The sequence below is a fragment of the Eretmochelys imbricata genome, chromosome 11 (genome assembly GCF_965152235.1).
Source record: "Eretmochelys imbricata isolate rEreImb1 chromosome 11, rEreImb1.hap1, whole genome shotgun sequence".
NCBI classification, from domain to species: Eukaryota; Metazoa; Chordata; order Testudines; family Cheloniidae; genus Eretmochelys; species Eretmochelys imbricata.
The window spans coordinates 12,370,923-12,398,835 of record NC_135582.1 but is presented as its reverse complement, the minus strand read 5'-3'; the positions used below and the strand labels follow the sequence as shown (position 1 = coordinate 12,398,835).

At 42.9% G+C, this 27,913-nt stretch overlaps 1 protein-coding gene across 1 annotated transcript in view; it reads right to left on the bottom strand.

The window, feature by feature from the left end:
* The window catches only part of LOC144272365 (kalirin), a 562,727-nt gene that overhangs the window by 79,580 nt on the left and 455,234 nt on the right, over nucleotides 1-27,913 (bottom strand). The window contains exon 11 of the mRNA XM_077830366.1: nucleotides 20,818-21,009. Within this exon, the coding sequence (XP_077686492.1) occupies nucleotides 20,818-21,009 (192 nt within the window). The remainder of the gene's footprint in view (nucleotides 1-20,817; nucleotides 21,010-27,913) is intronic.

The following is a 27,913-nucleotide window of genomic DNA, read 5'->3' as shown; positions in this document are numbered from 1 at the left end:
TCCATAATGTCTACATTTGCTTGAGACAGCATCTGAATATCTGAACTCATTAATGTCAGATTTTTCCAGAGGATGACCTTTGATTGTGACAATTTGCATAACAAAAGCTATCAGAGTTTAGGGTTATCCTTGACTAGAAGGTTTTAAATCTTTAGACTCCACCAATCCCTGGGAAATCCTAATACAAAGGATCAGTCAGTATTAATAAGATTAAGAAGATATTTCAGAAACAACTTGCAAGAGGAATCTGACTCAAGTTTATCTTTATTTCACACGTCCCAGGTGTTGTACTACTAGTAATTCCAATTAATATAATTCACTACAAGGTCTTTCATTTATAAGAGCAGCGAAAGTAATAAAATGAAATGTACTACAGCATCACTCGGAGGTGAAGCTGGTTGTTAAGTGAGACCAAGAAGCCACACTCTTTATTTTGGCTTGATACAATGCAGTAAAACATTTTGTGTTTTTGGGGGATTGATTTTTAATTCTGACGCAACTACTGAATTGATTTAAAAAAACCCATTTGGCATACAAACCCTATCAGAGAGAGAGTTTATAATGCATTTCACTGTAGCCCTTCCCTGGATTCAATAATGCTTTTCCACACTTGGCCCATGGTGTGATGGGGAATGACCACAGAATCATGTCAAAGGTTGCTATTCTGCACCTCAAGTCATACTTCTATGTTGCAATGTGCAGAGTATTACTGAGCACTGCTACTTCTCGTCAATGATTTAAGAGTTGTTATTCTCAGCTCATAGTAATTGTGAGGCTCAAATTTCATCTGTTTCCACTAAAAAAATGGAAATTGAATGTGGAAATCAACAGAAAATTTCACTTGGTAAACAGCATTTGTACCACAGAAGCCTTTAACTAAGGAAATTTGAAAACAAATGAGCTGCACAAATTAAACAAACTGCCATCAAACTGCATTAAAAAATCTGCATGAGCCATTGTTCATACCAGAGGGGCACTAAATGATTTTCAGAGGTGCAGAGCATTCTCTATATCCACAGACGTCAGTGGGAGTGGAAAGTGCTCAGCTTCTCTTCAAAATCAGTCCATTCCAACAACTGATTTTAAAAAACAGTGCAACTTTTTTATCTCTAAATCATTAGTTTTTGATTCAGATCATTTTTCAGTGGGTAACCAGACAGAAAAGAATAAGTCATCAGACATATGGTACGTGGCCCATAGGCTTCCCTAGTCAGTGTAATGTATGCTGCAGCTTACTCCTGGGCAGCCAGTTCACTTTAGGCTGAGTACAGATTCAGTTTTTCATTTAAACCATTTACGTGTTGTAATAAAGTTTTTGGCATACATTTGCAGGAAGCAAGTTTTCCTCCTGAATGTTTAGCATTAGCAAAATTTGCAGTCACATATTTTCCAAATGTAATTACCATTTTTATTATAAGTGCCAACAATCTGCGTAGCTCAAAAAAAGAAAGCAGTCTCTACTCCATCTCGCGTCGCAGCTCATAAAAACAAAGACGATAGAAAAATCTGGAAAACCTACATGAAGCAATAATATAGAGGTATTTTTGTACACTTGATTATTCACATTTACTGAATTATGGTCTGCCGCAATAGATCATGGATGCAAATATTAATCATTGTCTTTAATGGTTAACAACCTGATATGCACCTGCAAAAAATATCCATCCACAAATTTTACAGGTGCAAAATACATTCAAGTGAAAATTTTGTAGTTGCAAACTGCAACTGCAAGAAAGATTGAGATGAATATTTAGCCCTTCTGGTCCACGAACAAGCTGTATATAGATAAGGGTTTTGTTTTTTTTAAATTAAGGCAATCATAGTTTCAAATAAGAAAAAAATATTTAATTCTCTGATCACTAGACTGTTGCTCTATGGAAGAAAACCAAGGCCCTATTTTGGACCATCTGCCACTTTTCTTTCTGTATTGTAGCAACTTTCTCTCTGTTCCTCTCACCTATAATACACAGGCAGCTTCACTTGATGGAAGAACAAGACAGCTCTTTACTTTCAGCTTTTTCATCTGATGCACCCCTGTCAGTTTACTCAAGTACTTAATGAGAGCACCTACTGGAGGTTTGAAGGACACCTGTGTTTGTTACCTAGAAATTATTGCCTTTGACTTAGAGCAAGGGACCACATTAATCAAAAATCTGAAATCCGAAAAGATGATTAAGAAAACTTTGTCTGCGAGTGTAGAATAACTATTAAGCACCCTATGCTTCACCAGCTTTGAATGCTGCTATTTCAAAATGCTATTGAGTTTCAATCTCCCAAAATACGATTTAAAAGTATTTAGCAATGATACTAGTAGAAAGCAAAATAAGGAGTGGGTCAATAACTATTGAGATTTTTTACAGTTGGACTAATAATTAAAAATGGGAATAATAAAAAAACAGACAATTTATACAATCGCAAGGAGTACACAAACTACTATTTACAATATAAGGTATGATACATTTGTTTACACAGTGTGCCCGGAAAGTATGTTCATGGTAGCTCAGTAGGTTAATAGTTATCAGGACAACTAGAGCAAACAGTATTAAAAGAGAAATAAAGTAACCACACGGGTTCTCTCACTTACACACTGAAAAAGTGGAAATAACACTTTACAGGGTATTTGTGAGACTTAATTAGCTCATGTTTATAAAGCACTTTGAATATGTAAAATGCTATCTAAATGTAAGTTATTGTTATGTTTCCTTGGGGTATTTCCACACCATTTTCATATGCCACGAAGGACCTATGTCTTTCATGTAATAATGGAACACAGAAATATCAGTGGAAACATACTAAACAATATATTGATTGATAAGATATGACATGACCGGTAGGGTTGCCAGGCATCCAGTTTTCGACCGGAATGCCTGGACAATAAGGGACCCTGGCGGCTCCGGTCAGCCCTGACGACTGGGCCGTTAAAAGTCCAGTTGGCGGTGCAGCTGAGGCCCGGGGCTAAGGCAGGCTCCCTGCCTGTCCTGGCTCCATGCAGCTTCCAAAAGCGGCCGCCAGGTCCCTGCAACCCCTAGGCGCATGGGAGGCCATGGAGACTCCACGCATGCCCCTGCCCCAGTGCCGGCTTTGCAGTTCTCAGTGGCCAGGAACCGTGACCAATGGGAGGTGCAGGGGTGGCGCCTGCAGGCGCAAGGGCAGTGCGCAGAGCCTCCCTGGCCGCCCATGCGCTTAGGGGCTGCAGGGACCTGGCGGCTGCTTCCTGGAAGTTGTGGTAAGCGCCGCTGGGACCCTGCATCCCAGCCCCCTGCCGCAACCCAGAGTATCCAACTGCACCCAAACTCCCTCCCAGAACCTGCACCCCGCACCTCCCCAAAACCCTGTCCCAGCCCTGAGCCCTATCCTGCACCCCAAAACCCTCATCCCTGCCCCCCAAGAACCCACCCCCCGTCAGCCAGAGCCCTCACCCCCCTGCACCCTAACCCCCTGCCCCAGCCCAGAGTGCCCTCCTTCACGCCTCAACCCTGGCTCCACCCCAGAGCCCACGTCCTCAGCTGGAGCCCACACCCCCTCCCACACTCCGAACCCCTCGGCCCCAGCCTGGAGCCCTCTCTCGCACCCCAAATCCCTCATTTCTGGCCCCACCCAGAGCCCACACCCCCAGCCCAGAGCCCATACCCTCCCCACACCCCAACCCCCTGTCCCAGCCCAGAGCCCTCTCCCACACCCCAAACCCCTCAGCCCCGGTCCAACCCCAGAGCCCTCACCCCCAGCTGGAGTCCTCAACCCTCCCACACCCCAACCACCTGCCCCAGCCTGGTGAAAGTGAGTGAGGGTTGGGGAGAGCGAGCGATGGAGGGAGGAGGGATGGAGCGAGCAGGGGCAGGGCCTTGGAGAAGGGGCGGGGTAGTGGTGGGGCCTTGCGGTCTTCGGTTTTGTGCGATTAGAAAGTTGGCAACCCTAATGATCAGGTATCACAAATGAAATATCACATGATGAAATGTCCATACTAAAGTGACATCAGTTGAACATCATGTGACAAGGGTGTGACCCAATGCTGATGATGAAACCACAATGTGCAACTTCCATGGTGATATGCTGATGATAATAAGACATCCTGCAGCAAGATGTAACATGACCAGATGTCATCAACAAAGTGCTTGTGAAGAAAGAACACAAGGAAAGAAGGGAACAGTTTGTGAAGAAAGGATCTGATCCCTTCTTAACCTCTTTCTTGCTTTTTCATTCCCTTGCCAGTTTCTTGATATTCATCCTTGGTTAGGCTGCATCTGGTGCTTCTGTATGTGTAGCTTTTTTAATTAGTATCCTCGCCCATGGCAAAAGGATTTGCAAAGCCTAAACATCTGATGTTTTTTCCAAGTTCTGCATGGACCACACTGATACAGCACAGTATAATCTCCTCTTGAGGCAAACATGCCAATGACAGCTACACTTACATCAAGCATGTAGATCCCCAAGGACATATATATGCAATTCAGGGCCTAACCACCGCATCAGATGAAGGTGGCTTTACAGAGGAGTCCAATGTTCATGCTCTTTAGTTCTCCTGTTATCAGCATGAATTGCAAAAACATGGTCTCCTTTTAGCAGTTTTTATTTTTAATTTGTCTGTAATTATGACTCTGAAGACAATTAACTGAGAGACTGCAAAGAGAAGAAAAAATTCAACACTCAGTTATACTGGTGTAAATCAGGAGAAATTCAATGGAAGTCAGTGGAGTTAGCCCAGATTTACACCAGTGAAACAAAGTAGAATCTGGCACAGGAGGAGCTCCTAACAGCTGCAAGACCACGCACTGAACATTCAGTGATCTATACTGATGGGAGTGGGAGCCACGAAATTCCCATTCAAAACTGTTCTCTGGGTCATCACATTCCATAACTTCTCCAACAGGGGATCTAGATATCCCTCTTCCTCTACACATTTCCCTGTGGCTTGAATTATCATTTGCTAAACATATATACACATTTACCCTGATCTGCAGCTTCAATACCTTTGTGTGCCTCTCCCCCACCCTACCCCCTGACTAGGAATTTCATAAATAAGTCACTTGTGACAACTCTGAATCACTTTGTGAAAACTTCTGAAGGATTAAACTAAGTGTTTTTGCCTTTCTGTTACCAAAGACTCTTTCTGAAGCCACCATCTTCTCAAACTATCGTGTTCATATTAGCCACTTTAAACTAGTTTTATAGACTCTTATCAGGCACATGCATTTACAGGGGACTAGAACATATTTTTGTGTGACAGGGATGAATTACAGGAGATTGCCAGTATGGCTTTAATGAAGACTATTGAATACAGAAACTGTCACAGATGTTGACAATGCATACCACTGACTGTGCATACTACTGATAGAGCTGTATGCTCAGTCACAGATTCATAGATTCCAAGGCCAAAAGGGACCATTGTGACCATCTAGTCTGATCTCCTGTAGAACACAGGACAGAGAACTTCCCCAAAAATAATTCCTGGAGCAGGGCTTTCAGAAAAACATCCAATCTTGATTCAAAAATGGTCAGTGATGGAGAATCCACCACGACCCTTGATAAATTGTTTCAGTGGTTAATTATCCTCACTCTCAAAATGTACACTGTATTTCCAGTCTAAATTTGTCTAGCATCAACTTCCAGCCATTGGATCATGTTATACCTTTCTCTACTAGATTGAGGAACCCATTATTACATATGTGTTCCCCATGTAGATACTTATAGACTGTAATCAAGTCACCCCATAACCTTTTATTTGTAAAGTTAAATAGATTGAGCTCTTTGAGTCTAACACAATATGGCATCCTTTCTCATTCTTTAACCATTCTTGTGGCTCTTCTCTGAATTCTCCCCAATTTATCAACATCCTACTTGAATTGTGAGCACCAGAACTGGACACAGATTTCAAGCAGCATTCAAATACAGAGGTAAAACAACCTCTCTATTCCTAGTTGAGATTCACCTGTTTATATATCCCAGAATTACATCACCACCACAACCCCCAAATTGTCTTCAGAGTCTCTTCTTCCCAGGATAAAGTCCCTATTTTGTTAGTATTGTCTACATTCTTTGTTCCTAGTATGTCCTAAATTCTTTGTTCAGGGGGACTGGGAAAAGTTCTGTGCTCCTTACCTTGAGGGTACCAACAGAATGTACTATTTATATTCATTAAAAAGAGGAGTTTCTGTAGAATTTGCTGACTCATCAATGACTGAGTTAAAAAGCACTTTTTGTCTGGCATATGAAGGGTTAATTCACAGCAGGCATGCCAAATCAGAGGTGGGATTGTAGATGCAATGAGTCTCTAAAGTTAATAAAAAGAAAAGGAGTACTTGTGGCACCTTAGAGGCTAACAAATTTATTTGAGCATAAGCTTTTGTGAGCTACAGCTTACTTCATCGGACGCATTCAGTGGAAAATACAGCAGGGAGATTTATATACATAGAGAACGTGAAACAATGGGTGTTACCATACACACTGTAAGGAGAGTGATCACTTAAGGTGAGCTACTACCAGCAGAAGAGCCGGGGAGGGGGGGACCTTTTGTAGTGATAATCAAGGTGGGCCATTTCCAGCAGTTGACAAGAATGTCTGAGGAACAGTGGGGGGTGGGGGAGGGCTTTGTTGCAAGGAGTGAAGTCAAGAAACAGATTCACAGAGCCAGAAGAGTACCCAGAAGTCACCTACTACAGGACAGGCCCAACAAAGAAAATAACAGAACACCACTAGCCATCACCTTCAGCTCCCAACTAAAACCTCTCCAGCACATCATCAAGGATCTACAACCTATCCTGAAGGACGACCCATCACTCTCACAGATCTTGGGAGACAGGCCAGTCCTTGCTTACAGACAGCCTCCCAACCTGAAGCAAATACTCACCAGCAACCACACACCACACAACAGAACCACTAACCCAGGAACCTATCCTTGCAACAAAGCCCGTTGCCAACTGTGTCCACATATCTATTCAGGGGACACCAACATAGGGCTTAATCACATCAGCCACACTATCAGAGGCTCGTTCACCTGCACATCTACCAATGTGATATATGCCATCATGTGCCAGCAATGCCCCTCTGCCATGTATATTGGTCAAACTAGACAGTCTCTACGTAAAAGAATAAATGGACACAAATCAGACATCAAGAATTATAACATTCATAAACCAGTCGGAGAACACTTCAATCTCTCTGGTCACTCGATTACAGACCTAAAAGTCGCAATATTACAACAAAAAGACTTCAAAAACAGACTCCAACGAGAGACTGCTGAATTGGAATTAATTTGCAAACTGGATACAATTAACTTAGGCTTGAATAGAGACTGGGAGTGGATGGGTCATTACACAAAGTAAAACTATTTCCCCTTGTTTATTCACCCCCACACCCCACCCCTCACTGTTGCTCAGACATTCTTGACAACTGCTGGAAATGGCCCATCTTGATTATCACTACAAAAGGTTCCTCCCCCCGCCCCCCTGCTGTCCTGCTGGTAATAGCTCACCTTAAGTGATCACTCTCCTTAGAGTGTGTATGGTAACACCCATTGTTTCACGTTCTCTGTGTATATAAATCACCCCACTGTATTTTCCACTGAATGCATCGATGAAGTGAGCTGTAGCTCACGAAAGCTTATGCTCAAATAAATTTGTTAGTCTCTAAGGTGCCACAAGTACTCCTGTTCTTTTTGTGAATACAGACTAACACGGCTGCTACTCTGAAACCTATCTAAAGTTAATAGTGAACATGGTCAAAGCAGAGAAAAAACAAAACAAAACAAAACAACAAACAACAGATGACTGAAAGGAAAAGGAGGACTATGCAGTGTATATTGAGAATGTGTCATGTAACATAGGAATCCCTTGGCAAGTTCATGACAGATGAACAGACAAGTTATTTTTCTTTTACGTGGCTTTCTACATGCTAGATTTATTGAAATTTGGCCCATATGTTTGTGTTTACAATCATTTTGCTCTAGCTGATTTTTTTTTAAGAGATCACAGATGGCAGAATTTTTATTCAATAGGGGTCTGGCTGTACTTCAGACTCAGACTTTTCTGATTGAGTGTAGGATGTGCTGCCAGGATACCACAGCTCTCCCTTCCCGGCTCCTTAATCCTTTGTAAAATAATCTTATTTCTAGACATTAAACGAATTGGACCTCAGCACAGTCCTTGATGACCCTGCTCTCCTGCTTCCACAGCTTCAGAGCTTTGCTAACACTGCTAAGGTATGTGACAGGTTTAAGCCTGTAAGGGACCTACCAGCACAAAGGACTGGTGAGCACTTACGCTTCTGTCAAAATCATGGGCAAATTCTGAAGTCAGTGGGAGTAGCAAGTGCATACCTAAGGGCAGGATTTGTCCCCATGAGTGATGGTTCATGATAATCAGCTGATGATGTCATAGGCTGATCTCTTATGCATTTAGCTCACATGAAACTATATGCATATACGTATTTATTATTTGTATTGTGTTAGTAGTGTACCCACACAGGCCCCACCTACCCAATCAAGAATGCTATCTCATTGTCCTAGGCTCTGTAGCAATGTATTTGAAGCCATTTCTCCTGTTCTAACAATGGTAATGCATGTGTGTGGGGTTTTTTTTTTTTCATTTTATATGTGTGTATGCATCTATGGTGGTGATATCCATGTGATAAATGTATTTACTCTGCACCTTTGACAGCTTCACCTGCTCTCTGCCCACTAATCCATTTTACAAGGACTATTTCTAAGATTCCAAACATGTGAGCACCTTTACACAACTGCCATTTTTTAAAACTGAACCTGTCACAAAGGTCTCTCCTTTCCCCCCTCAAATGGAGAGTCTTCCTCTCACAAAATCCCCCGTCAAAAATTTCATCGACCCAACACCCATAATATTCAGTACTGGACCAGGGGTTTATGTGTAAGGTCTGATATTTCACAACCCTGCAGAGAGGGCTGATATTTGAAAGTCAAATCTCTAGGCAGCCTTGAAAATCTGAGCTGGGAGTTTTATACCGTTTGAAAAGGAAGATTCACGACTTTTCAACAAGACATGCAGCACTTGATTCTAGCCCCGAAACGGCGCAAGATATAAGATATTGAAACAGTGAAATGTTTATGTATAACAAGCTAATTTTGGCCATTCTTTTTTTGGTCATGCTTTGTTTGTGTTTCAATTATTTTTAAAATTTATCTGTATAGTGAATTGAGGTGGGAGGGGGCTAAAATGCCAGTGGACCAAAAATTAGATGAGGCTTCTTGGGTATATTGGTGAGCAGCTTTGTGTCTTCAAAAGGGTGGACCTTCCCAGAGATCTTAAAAGTTGTCAGTTAAGGGAGTCATTTCATTGATTATCCTGAACATCACAGCACTCAAGCTAATGCGGTCTTGGGATGCATCAGGCGAGGTATTTCCAGTACAGATAAGGAGGTTTTAGTACCGTTATACAAGGTACTGGTGAGACCTCACCTGGAATACTGTGTGCAGTTCTGGTCTCCCATGTTTAAGAAGGATGAATTCAAACTGGAACAGGTACAAAGAAGGGCTAATAGGATGATCCGAGGAATGGAAAACCTGTCTTATGAAAGGAGACTCAAGGAGCTTGGCTTGTTTAGCCTAACTAAAAGAAGGTTGAGGGGAGATATGATTGCTCTCTATAAATATATCAGAGGGATAAATACTGGAGAGGGAGAGAAATTATTTAAGCTCAGTACCAATGTGGACACAAGAACAAATGGATATAAACTGCTCATCACGAAGTTTAGACTTGAAATTAGACCAAGGTTTCTAACCATCAGAGGAGTGAAATTTTGGAATAGCATTCCAAGGGAAGCAGTGGGGGCAAAAGACCTATCTGGCTTTAAGATTAAACTCAATAAGTTGATGGAGGAGATGGTATGATGGGATAACATGATTTTGGCAATTAATTCATCTTTAAATATTCATGGTAAATAGGCCCAATGGCCTGTGATGGGATGTTAGATGGGGTGGGATCTGAGTTACTACAGAGAATTCTTTCCTGGGTATCTGGCTGGTGAATCTTGCCCATATGCTCAGGGTTCAGCTGATCGCCATATTTGGGGTCAGGAAGGAATTTTCCTCCAGGGCAGATTGGAAGAGGCCCTGGAGGTTTTTCGCCTTCCTCTGTAGCATGGGGCTCAGGCCACTTGCTGGAGGATTCTCTGCTCCTTCAAGTCTTTAAACCACGATTTGAGGACTTCAATAGTTCAGACACAGGTGAAAGATTTTTCGCAGGAGTGGGTGGGTGAGATTCTGTGGCCTGTGTTGTGCAGGAGATCAGACTAGATGATCATAATGGTCCCTTCTGACCTTAATATCTATGAATATCTATGAATTTGATGGGCATATTCTTCAAAATGACAATAGTAACAGTTAAATTTAAGCAATATATTATAAAGTATAGAAAAATAAACTGTGAAGTGGGTCAATTTAAGATGAACAACAGAATTAAACAGTGTCCCAGAAACAGTCATGTTTGCTCTGTGATTAACTTTGATTCATTGTCATCATCTGTTCCGTTTGTTAGAATCCACAGCAGGAGACCATAAACAAGCCAGCATTTAATTTAAAGATTCCCAAGGTCTCTACCACAATATGAAAGCCAACCTCTGTTAAAATTAAAGACCTAAAAGATCTAGATTCCCCTAGTTATGGCACTTGCCTGAAGCACAGTGAATTTAATTTCATAACCATAGCACTCTGTGTGTGTGTGTGTATATGTATTTTAAATGGTACAGATAGCAACTCCTATGGTTACGATTACCTGATGCTTTCCAGTAGAAGACCGTGTTTTCAGTTGCTTATAACTTTGTCAAACTTAAACTGTTCAGGCTGACATTCTCCATAGCAGGTGTCTGCTTAAGCTGAAATTTGCAAGGAAGTTTCAGCTAAAACTGATCTGCAGTTTCTGAAAACGAGGTTAGGGAAAAAGAGGGTTACCATCTGGCTGGTATTTGATTGGCCTGGTCGGGTTTTCTATGGATTTGCCAGTTGCCCGAAAAATCATTTAATTTGCCAGGGTTTTTTTTTACGTGGGTCTAAAGTTTTGCATTATTATCACAATACACGGGGATATCTAATGTTAAAAGTTTCTATGTCCAGCTAAAGATGCTGCAGTGTTCCCACTTCTGCAGTTTACGCAATAACAGATCAAAACTGTTGAAAATATAGCAGCTGTCTGCCCACGAACACTCAAGTGCACCATGCATGTGGGTGAGAGAGGGTTTAAGTCATATGAGAGCGCAGAGATGTACAATGCCTATTAAATAATGGAAGATGAGGGAGATGGTGCAAGTGAATCCTACTATACTCTCGCCCCCCCCCCCCAAAAAAAAAAAAAAAAAAAAGCTAGCATCAGAAACTACACATTCAATGACAACTGGCTAAAGGAAACAGACTACAAAGACTGGCTGGCAGAATGGGCTGATAAAACAAACACCCTGTTTGCTATCAATGATATTATCAGTCTTATCTATATGTGTTTTCTCTCTTGATACTATAAGTGGCTGTTGAATCCGGGGTTGGGATGGTGCGAGTTGTGGAGTTGCCATGTGGTTGGGGTTGCGAGGGGCTTGACTTTTGGGGAGGGTGCTGGGTTTCTTGCATTTCAAAGATGGTAACCCTAGGGGGAAAAAGTTGTTTTGCATATATTAAAAATATTTTTACAACTGTTTCCTTGAGAATATCTAGCACCTCTATGCTTTGGAGCAGGGACTTGATATTGGGAAGGCTGTTCCCCGGAGCCAGAGAGGTGCCTTTAGCCATCCTTATGAAAATTTGTCCAGATTTTGTCAGGATATAAGCATCGGCAAAATTGCAGTTTGCACATGCTCAGTAGAGACTTGTTAGAGTTTGCAAGCTACATTTGCTCAAGATTCCATTTGTACTGAGCATGCTCAATCCCCCCACAGTTCCTATGTGCTGATCAGAGTGTGCATGCGCCATTCATACAGACCAACTGAACATGCTCCATCCTGGGGATGCCAGGGCTGAGCAAGACTGTCCTTACATCATTCATTTCTCCATGGTGGTGCTGGACACAGGATCTAAGAGCAGCAGGACAACCCCTCCTGTGCTCTCTGTGATTCCCTGCTGGCACCAAGGCAGTGTGTACAAGGAGGAAGCCTCCTGACTGGAATTCACAGAGAGGTGAGAAACGTGGGGGCAGGGGAAAGAGATGCAGGCTGGGGAGAAGGACTAGGGAAGAAGCTTGGGTGGGGATAGGCGCGCAGTGGGAGGAGGGACTGTGGTAGGAGCAAAGGCGGGCAGAAGATGGGAAGGAATAGGAATAAGGGGCAGGAGCAGGAGGAAGGGTGGAGAGGGTAGGAGCTGTGGAGGGAGGGATCAAGAACTGGGGATGGGGCAGGAACAGAGAGAAGGGGGAAGATATAAGCAGGAGGGAAGGAAGGAGCAGGAGTCAGATGGGAAGGGGACAGGCAGGAGCCAGCATGTATAGCAGAAAGATGAGGATACAGGCAGAACTTGGGAAGGGTCAGGAGCTGGGTATGGGAACCAGGGGCGGGAAGCAGGGGATGGAGGGGATAGGAGTAGGAGGGGACAAGGGGAGGATGTGGGGACAGAAGGCCAAGGCTGGCCCTTCTACCATTTAAAATGGCAGCTTTCTAAGAAACACATAAAAAGGCAGACAGTGAGACTTACTGCATAATAAATAAACAAACAAAAAGGTTTAAACAATCGAAAGACAGGCTTGAAGCCACAGACTGGCCAGTTGGCTGCCAGTTTGGCGTCTGATGCTGAACTGAATGCAGGCGGCATATGTTTAATCCCCAGAAAACTGGGAAGCTGCATATGCAGCCTTCTACATTACAAAACTGTCACATTTAATGCAGCACCCACGTAGCTTAAATATGCCTATATCAGGTCGGGATTCCTTTGGGGTTTTATATCTGTCACTCCACTGCCAGCCAACATAAAGAACACCAAGGCAGTGCCCAAACTTATGTTTTGCTTAACCCTTCAATACACTGTGGAGTGTATGCTCACCTACATATGGACATTTTTAGACATCCAAATTAATGCTAACAGGTAGCCTTATGGCATGTCTACACTGCATCTGGGAGTCACTCTCCCAGCCTGGGTCCACACACGTGTTCTGGTAGGACTTGTGCTAGTTCTCTCAAAACAGGCGTGTAGTCAGTGCTTCAGCGTTGCAGTTTAGACTGGAGCTTGGGCTGTTAAGACCATCCCCTGTCCCCCAGGCTTCAGAGCCTAGGCTCCAACCCAAGCTGTAACAACACAGGTTTCAGAGTAACAGCCGTGTTAGTCTGTATTCGCAAGAAGAAAAGGAGTACTTGTGGCACCTTAGAGACTAACCAGTTTATTTGAGCATGAGCTTTCGTGAGCTACAGCTCACTTCATCAGATACATACCGTGGAAACTGCAGCAGACTTTATATATACACAGAGAATATGAAACAATACCTCCTTTTTAGACTGCCAGCACAAGCCCCACTACCATAAGTCTGTGGACCCAGGCCAGGTGGTTTGCCCCCAGAAGCCAAGAATGTAGTCAAGTGTGTGCCTGTGTCCACCCCTTACTGCTTAACTTCAGCAATTAATGAACAAAAACTGTTCTCAGGCTTGTCTTTATTCAGGCTGAAGACATAAATGCTGCTGGCACATTGCCACATGAGTTCCTGCAGGTCTAAACAAGGGGAGAAAACATCATGTGCGCTAAACAGAAAACAAAATCAGTAGAGAAAGACATAGCATTTATAAGTTGCTAAATTGGTATTTAATTATACAAGACCATTAAAAAAGTTACTAATTATACAGAGCTGTTGACAGTGCCCCTTTATCTTTACATTTCTGATACAGGATATTGCCAACCCCAAGGATTCTAAAAGCTTGAGTCTGGCCTTAAAATCATGCAATTACCTTTAAAATAATTTGATTTAAAAATACTAAAATTTTATTTTCTTTTTATTTGCCTTCTGGTTTTTGAGTCTTTAGGGTGCCCTTGGGTTGCATTTGCAACCTTTTCTCCAAAAGCATGAAGTCTAGAAACTTACTTATTTTTTAAATGAAAGCTGAGATTCTATTGAAATCACTTGAGTCCAGGAGCTGGAGCTTTATGAAAAATACCAAATATCACAGCCTTACAGTACGATCATGAAAGTTGGAATTCATAGCAAGTGACGGTGAAACCTACAGACAGACTTGACACAAAAACCTACACTAAGACACCGTTAAAGCTTGGGGAAATGACTCATGTACAAGTCTGCAGAATTCTTCTATGCTGAAAGCTCACTGGCAATCGTTTCTAATTCTGCCCTGGCATATGGGTTACTGGATTTGATCCCCAAGAGAGCACTTTCAGGTCTTGGGATAAAGAATGTCTAGTAGTCTTTGGCCTAGCAGGCTTTGAAAGATATGTATGATGATCTTAAATGATATTTAATGTATTACAATAGCGAGGCACACAGTATAAAGTTTTTATGTGCCTGGAAATAGGATAAGATACGGTAGCTACAGTACTTATGAATGATCAAGTGGGAGTGACTTGTGTAGTTCATCCTAAATTCATGGCACTGAAACATTTATACTGCACCAGAAAATCGTATTTTCGGTATATGCCATGTAGTCTTAGCAATGATTTTGAGAGTTTTTAAAATGTTTTATTGGTACTATTTTACATACCCCTTCATCAGTAAAGAAAGCATCCTTAGTATAATGAGTCCAGGCCTCACAGGAGACCATGTGCAAGAAGCAGTGCTTGGAGTCTCCCCTTTCCAATGATGTAAAAAAGCGACTTCTAGCCTTGATAGGTCATAAGATATCTGTCCTTAAAATAGTCACTGATTCAGGGCTAAATATTGTCCTGTGTCTTCAGCCAGTGCAATTCAGGCAGTAGGGTTTCCACCTTTGTAATTGCTGGTAACCAGACCCCTGAGGCCCTGTCTCCTGCCCCGCCTTTTCCCTTGAGGCCCTGCCCCTTCTCCGCCTCCTCCCCTGAGGACCTGATCCCATTGCTCACTCCTCTCCCACCCCATCGCTCACGGGATTGCCTCCATCTCCCTCCCCTGCCCTAGGCTCCCTCCCCCGCGTCCAGGCTCCTTGCTGCAGCTTGACAAGGAGCCTGCCTGCTGGTAGGAGGCAACCCTAGCTGAGCGGGGCTGGCGTGAGTTAATGACTCAGCACCTCACCCTGCCCCGTGGTAACCAGCCTTTTGGTGTCTGGTCAGTACATCTGACTGGACACTGCCAGGTCCCCTTTTTGACCGGACTTTCTGGTCGAAAACCAGGCACCTGGCAACCCTATCAGGTAGGGAACTGGGGGAAGAACAGGGAAGGAAGGATTTTTCTGGCAAGTTGATGGATTGATTGATTCACTTCTGAAATGGGAGTTGTTTGAAGCTGCTCAGATGTTGGGAATCTTAGACGTAGTCCCAGACAGAGATGGATTAATGGGCAGGGTGCACGTGAAGTGGTCACAGATGCATGATAAATGCAGTCAGTCATATGGTGCTAGAATTAATCATATACATGTTAGAGAGACTACCAAAGACACGAGTTAATCACAAGACGACAGTCGGAATACTTCCACAAAGACTGTGTCAGCAAGACTGACTTCCCACTACTGAACTCTCTTTAAACAGCTGTTTCAATAGATCCATTATCAAAAAATGAGAATTTGAGAAACTTAGATGAAAACTAGGTCTAAACCAAAGCTTCCTGCATTATTGCTAAGAAAATACTACCAGTGTGGGGGTGGTAGGTGACAACAAGGGGTGTGCAGTCAGAGGTGGTTATATTTCTGTACTGAAGCAGGCTATCTCAAGGTATGCAGGTGGCCCATTACAAGATGTGATCTACTTCTCTGATGGAGTGTCCTTGTTTGGAGAAGGTGGTTTTAAGTGTGTATCACAGACTTTCTCCTCAGAGCATATTCTTTGGTATCTGTGTGTCTGGCTGATAGGTCAGATGTGGCGTGATCGCTTTGTGAAGTGTTCACCCACAGGTGATATGGTGTTTTTGTCTTCAGTCTTTTTCCTGTGGGAGTTCATTCAAGTGCATGCTGATTGTCTGGTTTCACCCACATAGTTGTTACTGGGGCATTTAGAGCACTGGATGAGGTATACCACCCCACAGTAGAACCCATATGGGATATCATCAAACAACTAGAACCCATACTTGATGGGGACCCCATCGTGAAGGAAATCTTTCCTGAACCCCCACTTCTGGCTTTCAAACGACCTCCCAACTCTCCAAACTCATCATCAGAAGCAAGCTTCCCAAAGACCAGAATGCACCAATGCAAGCCCTGCCAGAACAACAGATGCAAAACCTGCACACATATTTCCACTTCTACAATGATCAACACCCTCCACAACATGCCTTTCAAGAGCCACGGATCCTACACATGTCTATCACAACATGTGGCATACCTTACCCAGTGCACTATATACCCCAATAGCAACTATCTGGGTGAAACCACTACGTTCTCAAATGAACTCACACAGGAAAAAGATAAAAAAGAAAAATATCCAGTCACCTGTGGGTGAAAACTTTTCACAAAGTGATCACTCCATGTCTGACCTATCAGTCCTCATCCTCAAAGGAAACCTGCACAACACTTTCAAAAGATGAGCCTGAGAGCTTAAATTCATAACTCTGCTAGATACTGAAAATCATAGACTGAACAGAGACACTGGATTTATGGCTTATTACAACAATCTGTAACCCACTAACCCCTCTTTTAGCCCTATGACTTCAGATGTGCTAACGTGCCACAACACCTTAAATGGGCCCTTAGTATATTTGCTAACTACTAATGCTAAGGAATCAGTTCCACTTTGCATTTAGCTGTGAAGACCTGAAGAAGAGCTCTGTGTAGCTCAAAAGCTTGTCTTTCTCACCAACAGAAGTGAGAAAGATATTACTTTGCCCCCCTTGTCTCTCTAATATCCTGGGACCGACACAGCTACAGCTACACTGCATACATGCGTTTAATGTGTCAGACAAACAGCATAATCCCTGCCCTGAGGAGCCTACAGGCTAAAGGTGTGAATGGGCACAGTACAAAACAATACAAGGCACTGCAATGCAAACAACTGATCTGCAGTTAATCCTAGAGGGGTATTTTGGCATTGTAACTGGAATACTTCCTAGAAAAGAGCAGCAACAGAACTCAGGTGTCGACATGTTACTGCTGTCACTAAAAGATTTTCTGCCTTGAGATATGTGTCTGAACTTCTTCCCTAACTCAGTTAAAATCAATAGAGAGTTTTGCCTGATAAAACTGAGTGAAGGCTTTAGAATTGGACCCTAATGATTCCAGCTAATACACAGAAATATGCCATGTGTGGACCAATTCTGAAAAAGTGTCAAAAATAAATAGAGGCTTACGGGTCTAGTTTGGGATGGATATTAGCTCAGGGGTTAGAGCATGAGGCTTCTGGATTTGGTTCCAGACTGATCTGTGTGACCTGGGGTATTCACAAAGCGATTGTGGACTGGATTTCAGTTAGAGACCAATAAATCTCTATTTTTCTGTGAAGGAAGTCAGCTAACACAGAAATGGGCAAAGAATTTGAACACTACCATAGGGAAAGATGGCAAAGGAGTATAATTTCTTCACTTTTAAAGAGTTCAACCATCTATTTTACAGCCATACTGAAAAACATTTATGTTGGTTAATTCTCCACTTTTCAATAAAATTCAAGGTCTAAACAAAGCCAAGCCATGCGTCATTTTCACTTAGGTCAACCTATTTATACTATAAAAAGGCAGCTCCAGACCTAAACATGTGCCTAGACTCTACTGGTTTAACATTTTGCCCTTCGCACAAGCTCACTTCTGGCACTCTTAATTTACTTCATTGTCTCTTCGGTGTTTGCTGTATCTGGCAGATGAACACTGAAACCTCAGCAATTTCCTCACTAAACTCTCTTGGCAATAAGCATGCTGTTGGGGCCATGTGATTAATGCCAGTGCTTCTAATCTAAGATATGGAAACATGCTAGAGGAATGATGCAGGTAACAACAGGGGATGAAATTCAGTCCACCCACATATTGCCAAACTCTTTGGATTCACATGAGTAAAGTGTCAAGGGGCTGGGGAAGTGAAAGCTTCCCCTGTGTAGCAGAGCTACTGTGCATCTCCCAACTCCTTGTGGCTGCTATGAACTGCAATAGCAGCTGCAGCGGCTCTGCATCAATTGCAAAGGCTATCAAAGCCACTGGATTCCCATAAACATGGATCTGTGGCTCCTTCCCCAGTCTGCTGTCACTGAAGCCTTTGAATCAGTTCCACATGGGTTTGCAAACCCCACGTGTGCTGTGAATAGTGCACATGCTGCACTCCACTCACGTCCCCCTGCACAGAAGCCAGGTGGAGTTTATGCGATACAGAGGTCCTAGCACCATCCTCTCTGCATCATGGGTGAATTTCACTCTGACAGAGATTCTGGGCTAGTTATGGATCTCAGACAGCTAGTTCAGATTTCACCCACTGCTACCTTAAATTATGGACCAGATGCTGATCTCAAATACAGCGGGGCTGAAGCCGGTGGTCCCCCCCACCCCAACCTGGGAGCAGCATGGTGCTGAAGCCGATGGCCCCCCGCCCCAGCCAGGAGCAAGGTGGGGCAGAAGCCGGCGGCCCCCCCCCAACCTGGGAGCAGCATGGTGCTGAAGCCGATGGCCCTCTGCCCCAGCCAGGAGCGACGCGGGGCAGAAGCCGGCGACCCCCTCTCCAAGCTGGGAGCAGCATGGGGCTGAAGCCAGCACCCCCTTCCCCAAGCTGGGAGCGGTGCAGGGCTGAAGCTGTTGGGCTCCCCACCCAAGCTGGGAGCAGCATGGGGCTGATGCCAGCACACCCTCAAGCCTCTGAAGCCAGGAGCAGCATGGGGCTGAAACTGGCAAAGCCAGGAGCCCCAGCACCCACCCCGAAGCTGGGAGACACCCCTGCCTGTACACAGCCCCTAGCTACCCCCTGCCTGCACCCTGAGCTACCCCCTTCCCTGCACCCGGCGCTACCCCTTGCCCGCACACAGCTCTGCTACCCACCTCCTTGCACCCTGAGCTACCCCCCTGCACACACACAGCCCCTAGCTGTCCCCTCCCTGCACCTTGAGCAGTTTTCAAACTGTTTGAACTGAGTTCCCCCTTTGAGTTATAATTTTTCGTTGCATTTCCCCCACAGCCCAGACAGGCTGGGTGGCCTCCGGAGTGAGTCAGGGGTGGCGGTGGGGCTCCCTCCCTGGACCCTGCTGTGCGGAGCTGGGCTGGCTCAAGCCCTGCCAGCTCTTGCCCTGCCCCCAAATAGAAGTAAAACTATGCCTATGCCCAAGAGTCCTCCCCGGCCCAGAACCCCGAATTCCCGTCTCCTGCCCCCGCGGGCTCTGGTGTTTTTATGGCATGTTGAGGGGCGCCTCAGCAAGAAAAAGGTTGAGAACCCCTGGCTTAAAATGCCAATGGCTTCTTGAAGCCCTCTCTACACTAGCATTGCAAGCTACCATCTGTGGAGCTGAACCAGTGCTAGCAACAATAGGAATTTTTTATAAATAATTTCTAGTGCAGACATAACCAATGAGGTTACACATGATGTACACCAGTGTAACTGAGATGAGAATCTGACTCTATATTGGACACTAGAGCAATAACTTGGTCTGAGAATTATGGCCCCAATTCAGCAAGGCACTTAAGCACACGCTTAACCTGAAGCACATAAATACTGATGTTAAAAGGACTTACCATGTGCTTAGATTTAGACTTTTTTTTAAGTACCCTGCAGAATCAGGACCTGTATGTGCAACTTTGTGCACCCTACTCTTCCAACAGCTGAAAGTTCATTACTGTATCTCCAAGGCTTAACAAAAGTGAGACATATACTGCAAATCATTAATACTTTCTCGGAGGCTACCTCTGTCATCATAAGACTTTTGTTTATGGACGTTCCCCCACTTTGTTGAAGCCTATTATAGAGGACTTGTTTGTAGTATGCAATTCAACTAATACAGGCAAAGCCTTCAGCTAATAAGAGCATCTCTATGGATCAAGTATGCTGTTGCAAACTGATGCTACAGTGCATGAAAACAATGGTTCTGACTAATTCCATCTCCCTCAGAAGAAAGCCTATCTTTAAAAGTCACTCATTGCTGAATGGCCTTTGGTCTACAGAAAAATGTGAGGTATGCTTTAATTACGTCCCCAGGGGCCTCCTATTTGATGTCTTGTCCACTGTATCTCAGTCGAGACAGCCTTATCTTTGAATGTTTTTCACTTACACTGAACAGCATGTATTCAGGTTTTCTCTTAGTCATCAAAACCTCATGTGTACGCATGCTTGTGAGGCCTTATGGTTAATTTGGAAAACAAAAATCAGCTTCATTAACCAGTTTAATTTTTCTAGACACACTTACTAATAATGGCTGTGTTATTTTTTCTAGAAACAGTAACAGTGGTTACATTAATTAATGCTACATTCAAACAGAATTCCTCAAGGAGTACATATTGCACTGCAGACATGTTTACGTCTAATGAGTTTATCCTAATTGATGTTCTTAGACCTCAAACATATATGACTGGCCATTTATTTTACAGCGTCACCTTTTAATTGTGAATTAACCACTGTTTGGTCTGTTTTTGCTATAATGTCTCACTATGCTATTGTTCCATATCATGCATAAAAATGTCTTAAGCACATTTCTCCTCTTTACTGCAGTTAGGTCCCAAGCATCCAAATCAAATAAGGCAGGAATTTGGCATGCGCCCTGTGCAATAAATGCATCCTGTTTGTGTCCTCTGAGTTTTCACTTTGTACATTGAGTCAGTCTGTTGCATCATTCTGCAATATAGAGAAACTCTATCACGTGCATCTTACCTCTTTGGTGTGAGTGTGGAAGGAGACAGACATGTCCAAGAGAAGTTTCCTCTGTTCCACTCTCCGGACAAAGTCCTGAATCCGCACTTCCAGATGCCGGGCTGCTTTGTAGATCTCTTCAGGATCACATTCCCCAGTCTGAGCCAACTGCTCTGCAGCCTCTAAAAGCTTGTCTGCATTTGTGTATGTATTCTACCAGAAAAGAAAGCAAGGAACAGAGTATGAGTAATATAACTGTGGCAAATAAACTACTGAAACAAGCTGCTTGCAGTTTCAAAGGCATGAAAGCGAGTGATAATCAGAGTTGTAAAACAATGGTAATAATTCCTATTGGTGCTGCCATCTGTGAGAGGAGCAAGTATTAACCCACATAGACTAATCCCTGAATAGGCATGAAATAATTTCTTGTTTGAAACGCACACCACTACAGCGCTAGCTAGCCTGACAGATAAGTATCACTGTGTACTTGTTTTTTCCAGAATTCTGGAATTTCTCAAAGATACAGTAATGAAGCAACTGGAGTTAACCACTTCAGAGGCAGAAGTTGTCTCACGTGACACTTGGCAGCACACTGGTTAGGAAGGGCTCCTAATGGCAATCATATTGCAGCATGTAATCATATTAGCCCGAAATATCTCATCCGCAAGAAATGTATGAATTTCGGTGGCTTTTGTGTGGTAAGTTGGGAGAAATCCAAGTGTGAGATTTTGTCTTCAAGTTGCTTCTATGTTTGCTCTTATCTGTTGAACACTTGATTTATAAGAAGGAGACAATCACTGCTACTGTGGACTGGCTAATCAAACGATGTGAAATGCTTATGAATGACATCATTCCCAGTATGTCTGAGGTACTTACCTGGCCCTTATCACTATAGTAACTATGCAGCTCACAATTATTTCATGTATTTATCCTCACAACACCCCTGTGAGGCAAGGAAGAGCTATTATCCCCATTTTACAGATGGGAAACAGAGGCACACAGTGACAAAGTGACTTGTCCAAGGAAATCTGTAGCAGAGCACGCATTGAACCCAGGTCTCCCAAGTCATAATCTAGTACCCTAATCATTGGGCCATCCTTCCTCTCCTCCTTTCCATTCCATCTGTGGAAAACTCTGCTATACTAATATACAAAGAGTATGTCCCATGAAATAGAAATGGTGTATAGACAGCACAGACCATTAATTCCAAAATAGAGAGTTATACAGTCAGTTTGATGGATTATTTATTGTTAAGATTATTATTTGTGTAGGTCTAGATTGTGCAACCAGTGCTCACAGTGATGGGCACTTACTTTCCCCAAGTAGTCCCACTGAAGTCAATAACCCATAGTGACCAAAGCTCAGTACCAATGTGGACACAAGAACAAATGGATTAAACTGGTCATCACGAAGTTTAGACTTGAAATTAGACGAAGGTTTCTAACCATCAGAGCAGTGAAGTTTTGGAATAGCCTTCCAAGGGAAGCAGTGGGGGCAAAAGACCTATCTGGCTTTAAGATTAAACTCAATAAGTTGATGGAGGAGATGGTATGATGGGATAACATGATTTTGGCAATTAATTCATCTTTAAATATTCATGGTAAATAGGCCCAATGGCCTATGATGGGATGTTAGATGGGGTGGGATCTGAGTTACTACAGAGAATTCTTTCCTGGGTATCTGGCTGGGGAATCTTGCCCATATGCTCAGGGTTCAGCTGATCGCCATATTTGGGGTCAGGAAGGAATTTTCCTCCAGGGCAGATTGGAAGAGGCCCTGGAGGTTTTTCGCCTTCCTCTGTAGCATGGGGCACGGGTCACTTGCTGGAGGATTCTCTGCTCCTTCAAGTCTTTAAACCATGATTTGAGGACTTCAATAGCTCAGACATAGGTGAGATGTTTATCGCAGGAGTGGGTGGGTGAGATTCTGTGGCCTGCATTGTGCAGGAGGTCAGACTAGATGATCAAAATTGTCCCTTCTGACCTTAATATCTATGAATAAAAAAAGAGTGCTAGGCAATTTACAATCAAATAAGGAGATAACATATCAGCCCAAAGGAGTTTCCAATCAGGAGACAGGATTTTCAAAAGCGCTCAGCACTGGCCTCACTCTATTCCCATTGAAGTCAAAGGGAGCTTTACCATTCATTTCAATAGAAGCAGAGTTATGCCAGCACTAAGGGCTTCTGAAAATCCCATGCAGAGATCTTTCTCAGCCGAGATATACATTAATTTATTGAAAAGTGTGGACATATGCATCCCCCTGAGCATTTAAGGAACAATGTCAGTCTAAAAGCCATGAATCAAATCCTGAAGTCCTCACACAGAGGATATGCTGATTGAGTCAATAGGAGTCACCAGAGTAAAAACTAAGTAAAAAGTAGGTAACAGTCTCAAAAGCTGTCCCCGTATATTTAGGAAAAAAATCCCTTACCTACACTACAAAAAAAAATCTTAGATTATTGAAGTAGAATGAATATGGGATATGTAATTCACTGTTAATTTTCCCTATTTCTGCTGATTGGGTATAAATATAACCTTTTTTACATTTCTCCTTTTGGACAATAAAGCAGTATAATAGTTTTGCTTCTAATAGTAAATTCCTTTCGCTTTCAGGTTCTTATGCAGTAGCACAATGCCATAGGCACAGAATCACAGAAGATTAGGACTGGAAGAGACCTCAGGAGGTCATCTAGTCCAACCCCCTGCTCAAAGCAGAACCAATCCCCAACTAAATCATCCCAGCCAGGGCTTTGTCAAGCCGGGCCTTAAAAACCTCTAAGGATGGAGATTCCACCACCTTCCAAGGTAACCCATTCCAGTGCTTCACCACCCTCCTAGTGAAATAGTTTTTCCTAATATCTAACCTAGCCCTCCCCAACTGCAACTTGAGACCATTGTTCCTTATTCTATCATCTGCCACCACTGAGAACAGCCTAGCTCCATCCTCTTTGGAACCCCCCTTCAGGTAGTTGAAGGCTGCTATTAAATCCCCCCTCACTCTTCTCTTCTGCAGACTAAATAAACCCAGTTCCCTCAGTCTGTCCTCATAAGTCATGTGCCCAAGCCCCCTAATCATTTTTGTTGCCCTTTGCTGAACTCTCTCCAATTTGTCCATATCCTTTCTGTAGAGGGAGGCCCAAAACTGGACACAGTACTCCAGATGTGGCCTCACCAGTGCCTCACCAGTGCCGAATCAAGGGGAATAATCACTTCCCCCGGTCTGCTGGCAATGCTCCTACTAATGCAGCCCAATATGCCGTCAGCCTTCTTGGCATCAAGGGCACATTGTTGACTCATATCCAGCTTCTTGTCTTCTGTAATCCCTAAGTCCTTTTGTGCAGAACTGCCGCTTAACCAGTCGGTCCCCAGTCTGTAGCAGTGCATGGGATTATTCCGTCCTAAGTGTAGGACTCTGCACTTGTCCTTGTTGAACCTCATCAGATTTCTTTTGGCCCAATCCTCCAATTTATCTAGGTCACGCTGGACCCTATCACTACCCTCCAGCATATCTACCTCTCCTTCCATCTTAGTGTCATTAGCGAATTTGCTGAGGGTGCAATCCATCCCATCATCCAGATCATTAATGAAGATGTTGAACAAAACCGGCCCCAGGACCGACCCCTGGGGCACTCTGCTTGATACTGGCTGCCAACTAAACATAATAGCCATTGACCACTATCCAATGAGCCCAACGATCTAGCCAGTTTTCTATCTACCTTATAGTCCATTCATCCAATCCATACTTTTTTAACTTGAGGGCAAGAATACTGTGGGAGATTGTATCAAAAGCTTTGCTAAAGTCAAGGTATACCATGTCCATCACTTTCCCCATATGCACAGAGCCAGTTCTCTCATCATAACCGGCGATCAGGTTGGTCAGGCATCACTTGCCCTTGGTGAATTGATGTTTAGATTCCAGACAACGTAGGGCAATGCTAATTTTTTAAAAAATAACCAGTGCAGCTGTGTACCACTTATATACGCATGAGTGAACAAGCCTGGATAAAATATTTCTTGAGTTCTAGAGATTCCCCCACTCCTTTTTAACGCATCTCTGTCCTTCCAGACCCCAGCCAGGGCTTGGAGCAGGTGCAAAGTTCCACAGGAGAAGCTGCTCTTGGGCATTTCCTGCCCCACTGGAATCACAAAGCCTGTTCTTTAGAGATTTCCAGCTCAGCTTTGCAGCCCTAGTGGTTCATGTAAATTCCAGATAACTCTCAAAGGTTAGTTGCTTACCTAAACTAAACTTGAACTCCAGACCTTGATGTACACACAAAAGAACTGGCATTCCTTGACATAAAAGAATATAAATACAACAACGATCTAATAAGCAAGCACAGAGTCTTTTTTCCCCATTTACTTATAAAACATGCCTGCATTTTGTGACGTGTACTCAAGTGTTTCATTGTAGATCAATCTTTAACACACTTTCCCCAGAACGTTAGCTCTCCCCATCCCACCAGCTGACGGGTGCTAATCAAAAATCCATCTAAGGTGAAGCTAACACGCTGTGTTCGAAATTGGTATTTCATTGCTGTTTCACATGTTTTCACGTGCCATTCCATATCCCTCATCAATTCCTTCTCTGTTTAGACTGTAAGACAGCAGTAGTCAATTATTTTTTGTCAAGGTCCAAATTTCTTGGTCAAGGTATTGTCAAGTTCCAGACTCTAGAGAAAATAATAATAAATAATAAATAATAATAATAATAAAGCAACAATAATGATAAGAAGTAAATAAATAAAAAGATTTCAGGGTTGATTCAAAAGCAGCTGGGGGTTCAGATTTGGCCCATGTTCTGCCTATTTGTTACCTCTGCTGTAAGTTCTTCAGGGCAGAGACCGTGTCTTATTTGTTTAACGCTCCTCCTGCTCTTTTGGTTCTGTATAAATAATAACGTACCAGATCACCCTTCACATAGGGAAAACCCAAAGGAGGGACTTTGGGGAGGATGAAAAATATATATGAGGTGCCCCTTAGGGAGCTTTTCTTGAACACCTCTCCCTGCTCCCTCACCGCCAAGTTAAAAAAGGAGGTCCAAAACCCACCAGGTTGCCCAATAACCATGCTCATCTTGAAGGATTCATAAGAAACCTAGGATCTGGGTCACTGCAGAAGCTCCAAGATTCCCTGTTTCCCCACTTTGCTTCCAGGTAGCGTGACTCCACCGAAGTCGTGCTACCAGGACTTGCCTTGTAAGCCAGTACACCCATATCCATAATCCTCCCTTAAAGTGGAGTTAAAGAGCAGAGATGGGAAACCATACAAGAGTTAATGCAGCCTGTGGGTGAAATTACTGTTGCTGGCAAAGAGGAGACAATGTACAGCCTTCTCCCTGCTGCTGCCTCCGTATGGCTCCCCAAACCTGCGGAAGGTTCTCTAAGGAGTCCTTAGCGGACTGGAAAACAATTTTATTAAGATGATGTTAAAATAAAGAAAAAAATGGTACACAGTTTAAGTGTAGAAGTTTCTGGTTATCAGGGAATAAGGTACAGATTATCAAGGGGTGCAAAATTCAGTTTAGGATCGGATGGCGTAAGGAATACATAATGTGCAATATCCCCGATTGGGGGTAAAAGGTTAACGGGTCAAAGTAGAGACATTGAGACATGAGGGTATGTTGTTCATATAATGGCTATGTTCAGGTGTGGAGTAACAATGCTACAGAGGCAGCTAATCCCTTTTTTACATTGTAGATCCATATGCAGAAAGTCCCTTTCATATGTGGCTCTGGGGGGAGACAACTGCCAGCTAAATAACAACAGTAACAATTTCATTGGTTAATAATCTTCTGCTGGATTATTTTTTATTTGACCCTTGAAGGTTTTTCTTTTTGATATAAGATTCTTCCCCCCAACAACGCATGAACCCCCAAAAGAACAGACTGTAATGTGGAAATCCTTGAAATTCTATCCCACTGACCTGCTAAATGGTAGTATGTAGTGCTTAGGTGCCATTTCAAGCACAAAACCAATTTTCATCTCAAATCTCTTAATAACCTTTCTGTAGTAATCTTTGTATAACCACCTGCTGAAACTCATGAAATTTGCAATCACAAGAAAATGAAAAATACTTCAGGCTTCAGAATGGAAACCTATCTAATTTGTGCTTTTTGAATTCATTTCAGAAAGAACTATCAGAGTTTTATTTTTATTTTCTGCTTGCAAGAAATATCAAATAAGATTATGGAAAAGACTGCAGCTAAAAAATCCATCCCTCCATTCATAATCAGAAATGTTTGTTAGCTGATATTGCTTTGGGGTCAGATATCAACATTCATTCTACTATTTGTTTCATCAGTTATTAAGGAGATAAATAAAGGCTGCTTATGAAAAAAGTGGACTGACATTTCATAGCCTGCCAGTACATTGTACACCTCCTTGTGCATTCATTTAAACATAAATAAAAGTCAAAATCTCAGGACTCAGTTTTTCCTCTCTGATCTGCATGGTGGAGCTCAGCTCTGAGATTCTGCTGCCTCTCTCACTTTGCATGCATAGAGACATCATTCTAATGAATACAGAATATTCAAACTGAGACTTTCCAGCAGATCAGAGAGAAGACATTTTCACAAAAAAAAAAAAAAAAAAAGAAAAGGTGAAACACTGAAAGAAACATTAACTGACACCCCCCCCCCCTTCCCTCAACACCAGTGTTGGGCTAGTTAAGTATTTGAAGAAGAGTGAGCAGTCCTGTCCAGGTCTGTTTCATTCAGCCTAGGAATCAGGAAGATTCTGGGTGGTGACATTAGACAGGACCACATTTGTATAGTTGGTGCTTGAACCCAAAACCCATAGTGGGATGGCAGCATTGGTGCTACAGTTAATACACCTGGTTTGAGGACAATGATTCTATTTTGTGATTTTAACATTTGTTTTTGTTTTGAATCAGAACAAAACCTCAACATTTCAAAATGACCCATGAAAGAACATTCTGAAATGTTTTAAAGTTCTGATCAATCAAAATGTGTCATTTTGATTTCAACTTTTCTATTTTTTATATATATAATATAACATTTCAAAACAAAAAATTAAAATATCTGAAAATATCAAAATGGGATATTTCAACATTGCCTGAACTTTTTTTGTTTGTTTTTTCCCTCCAAAAAAGAAATT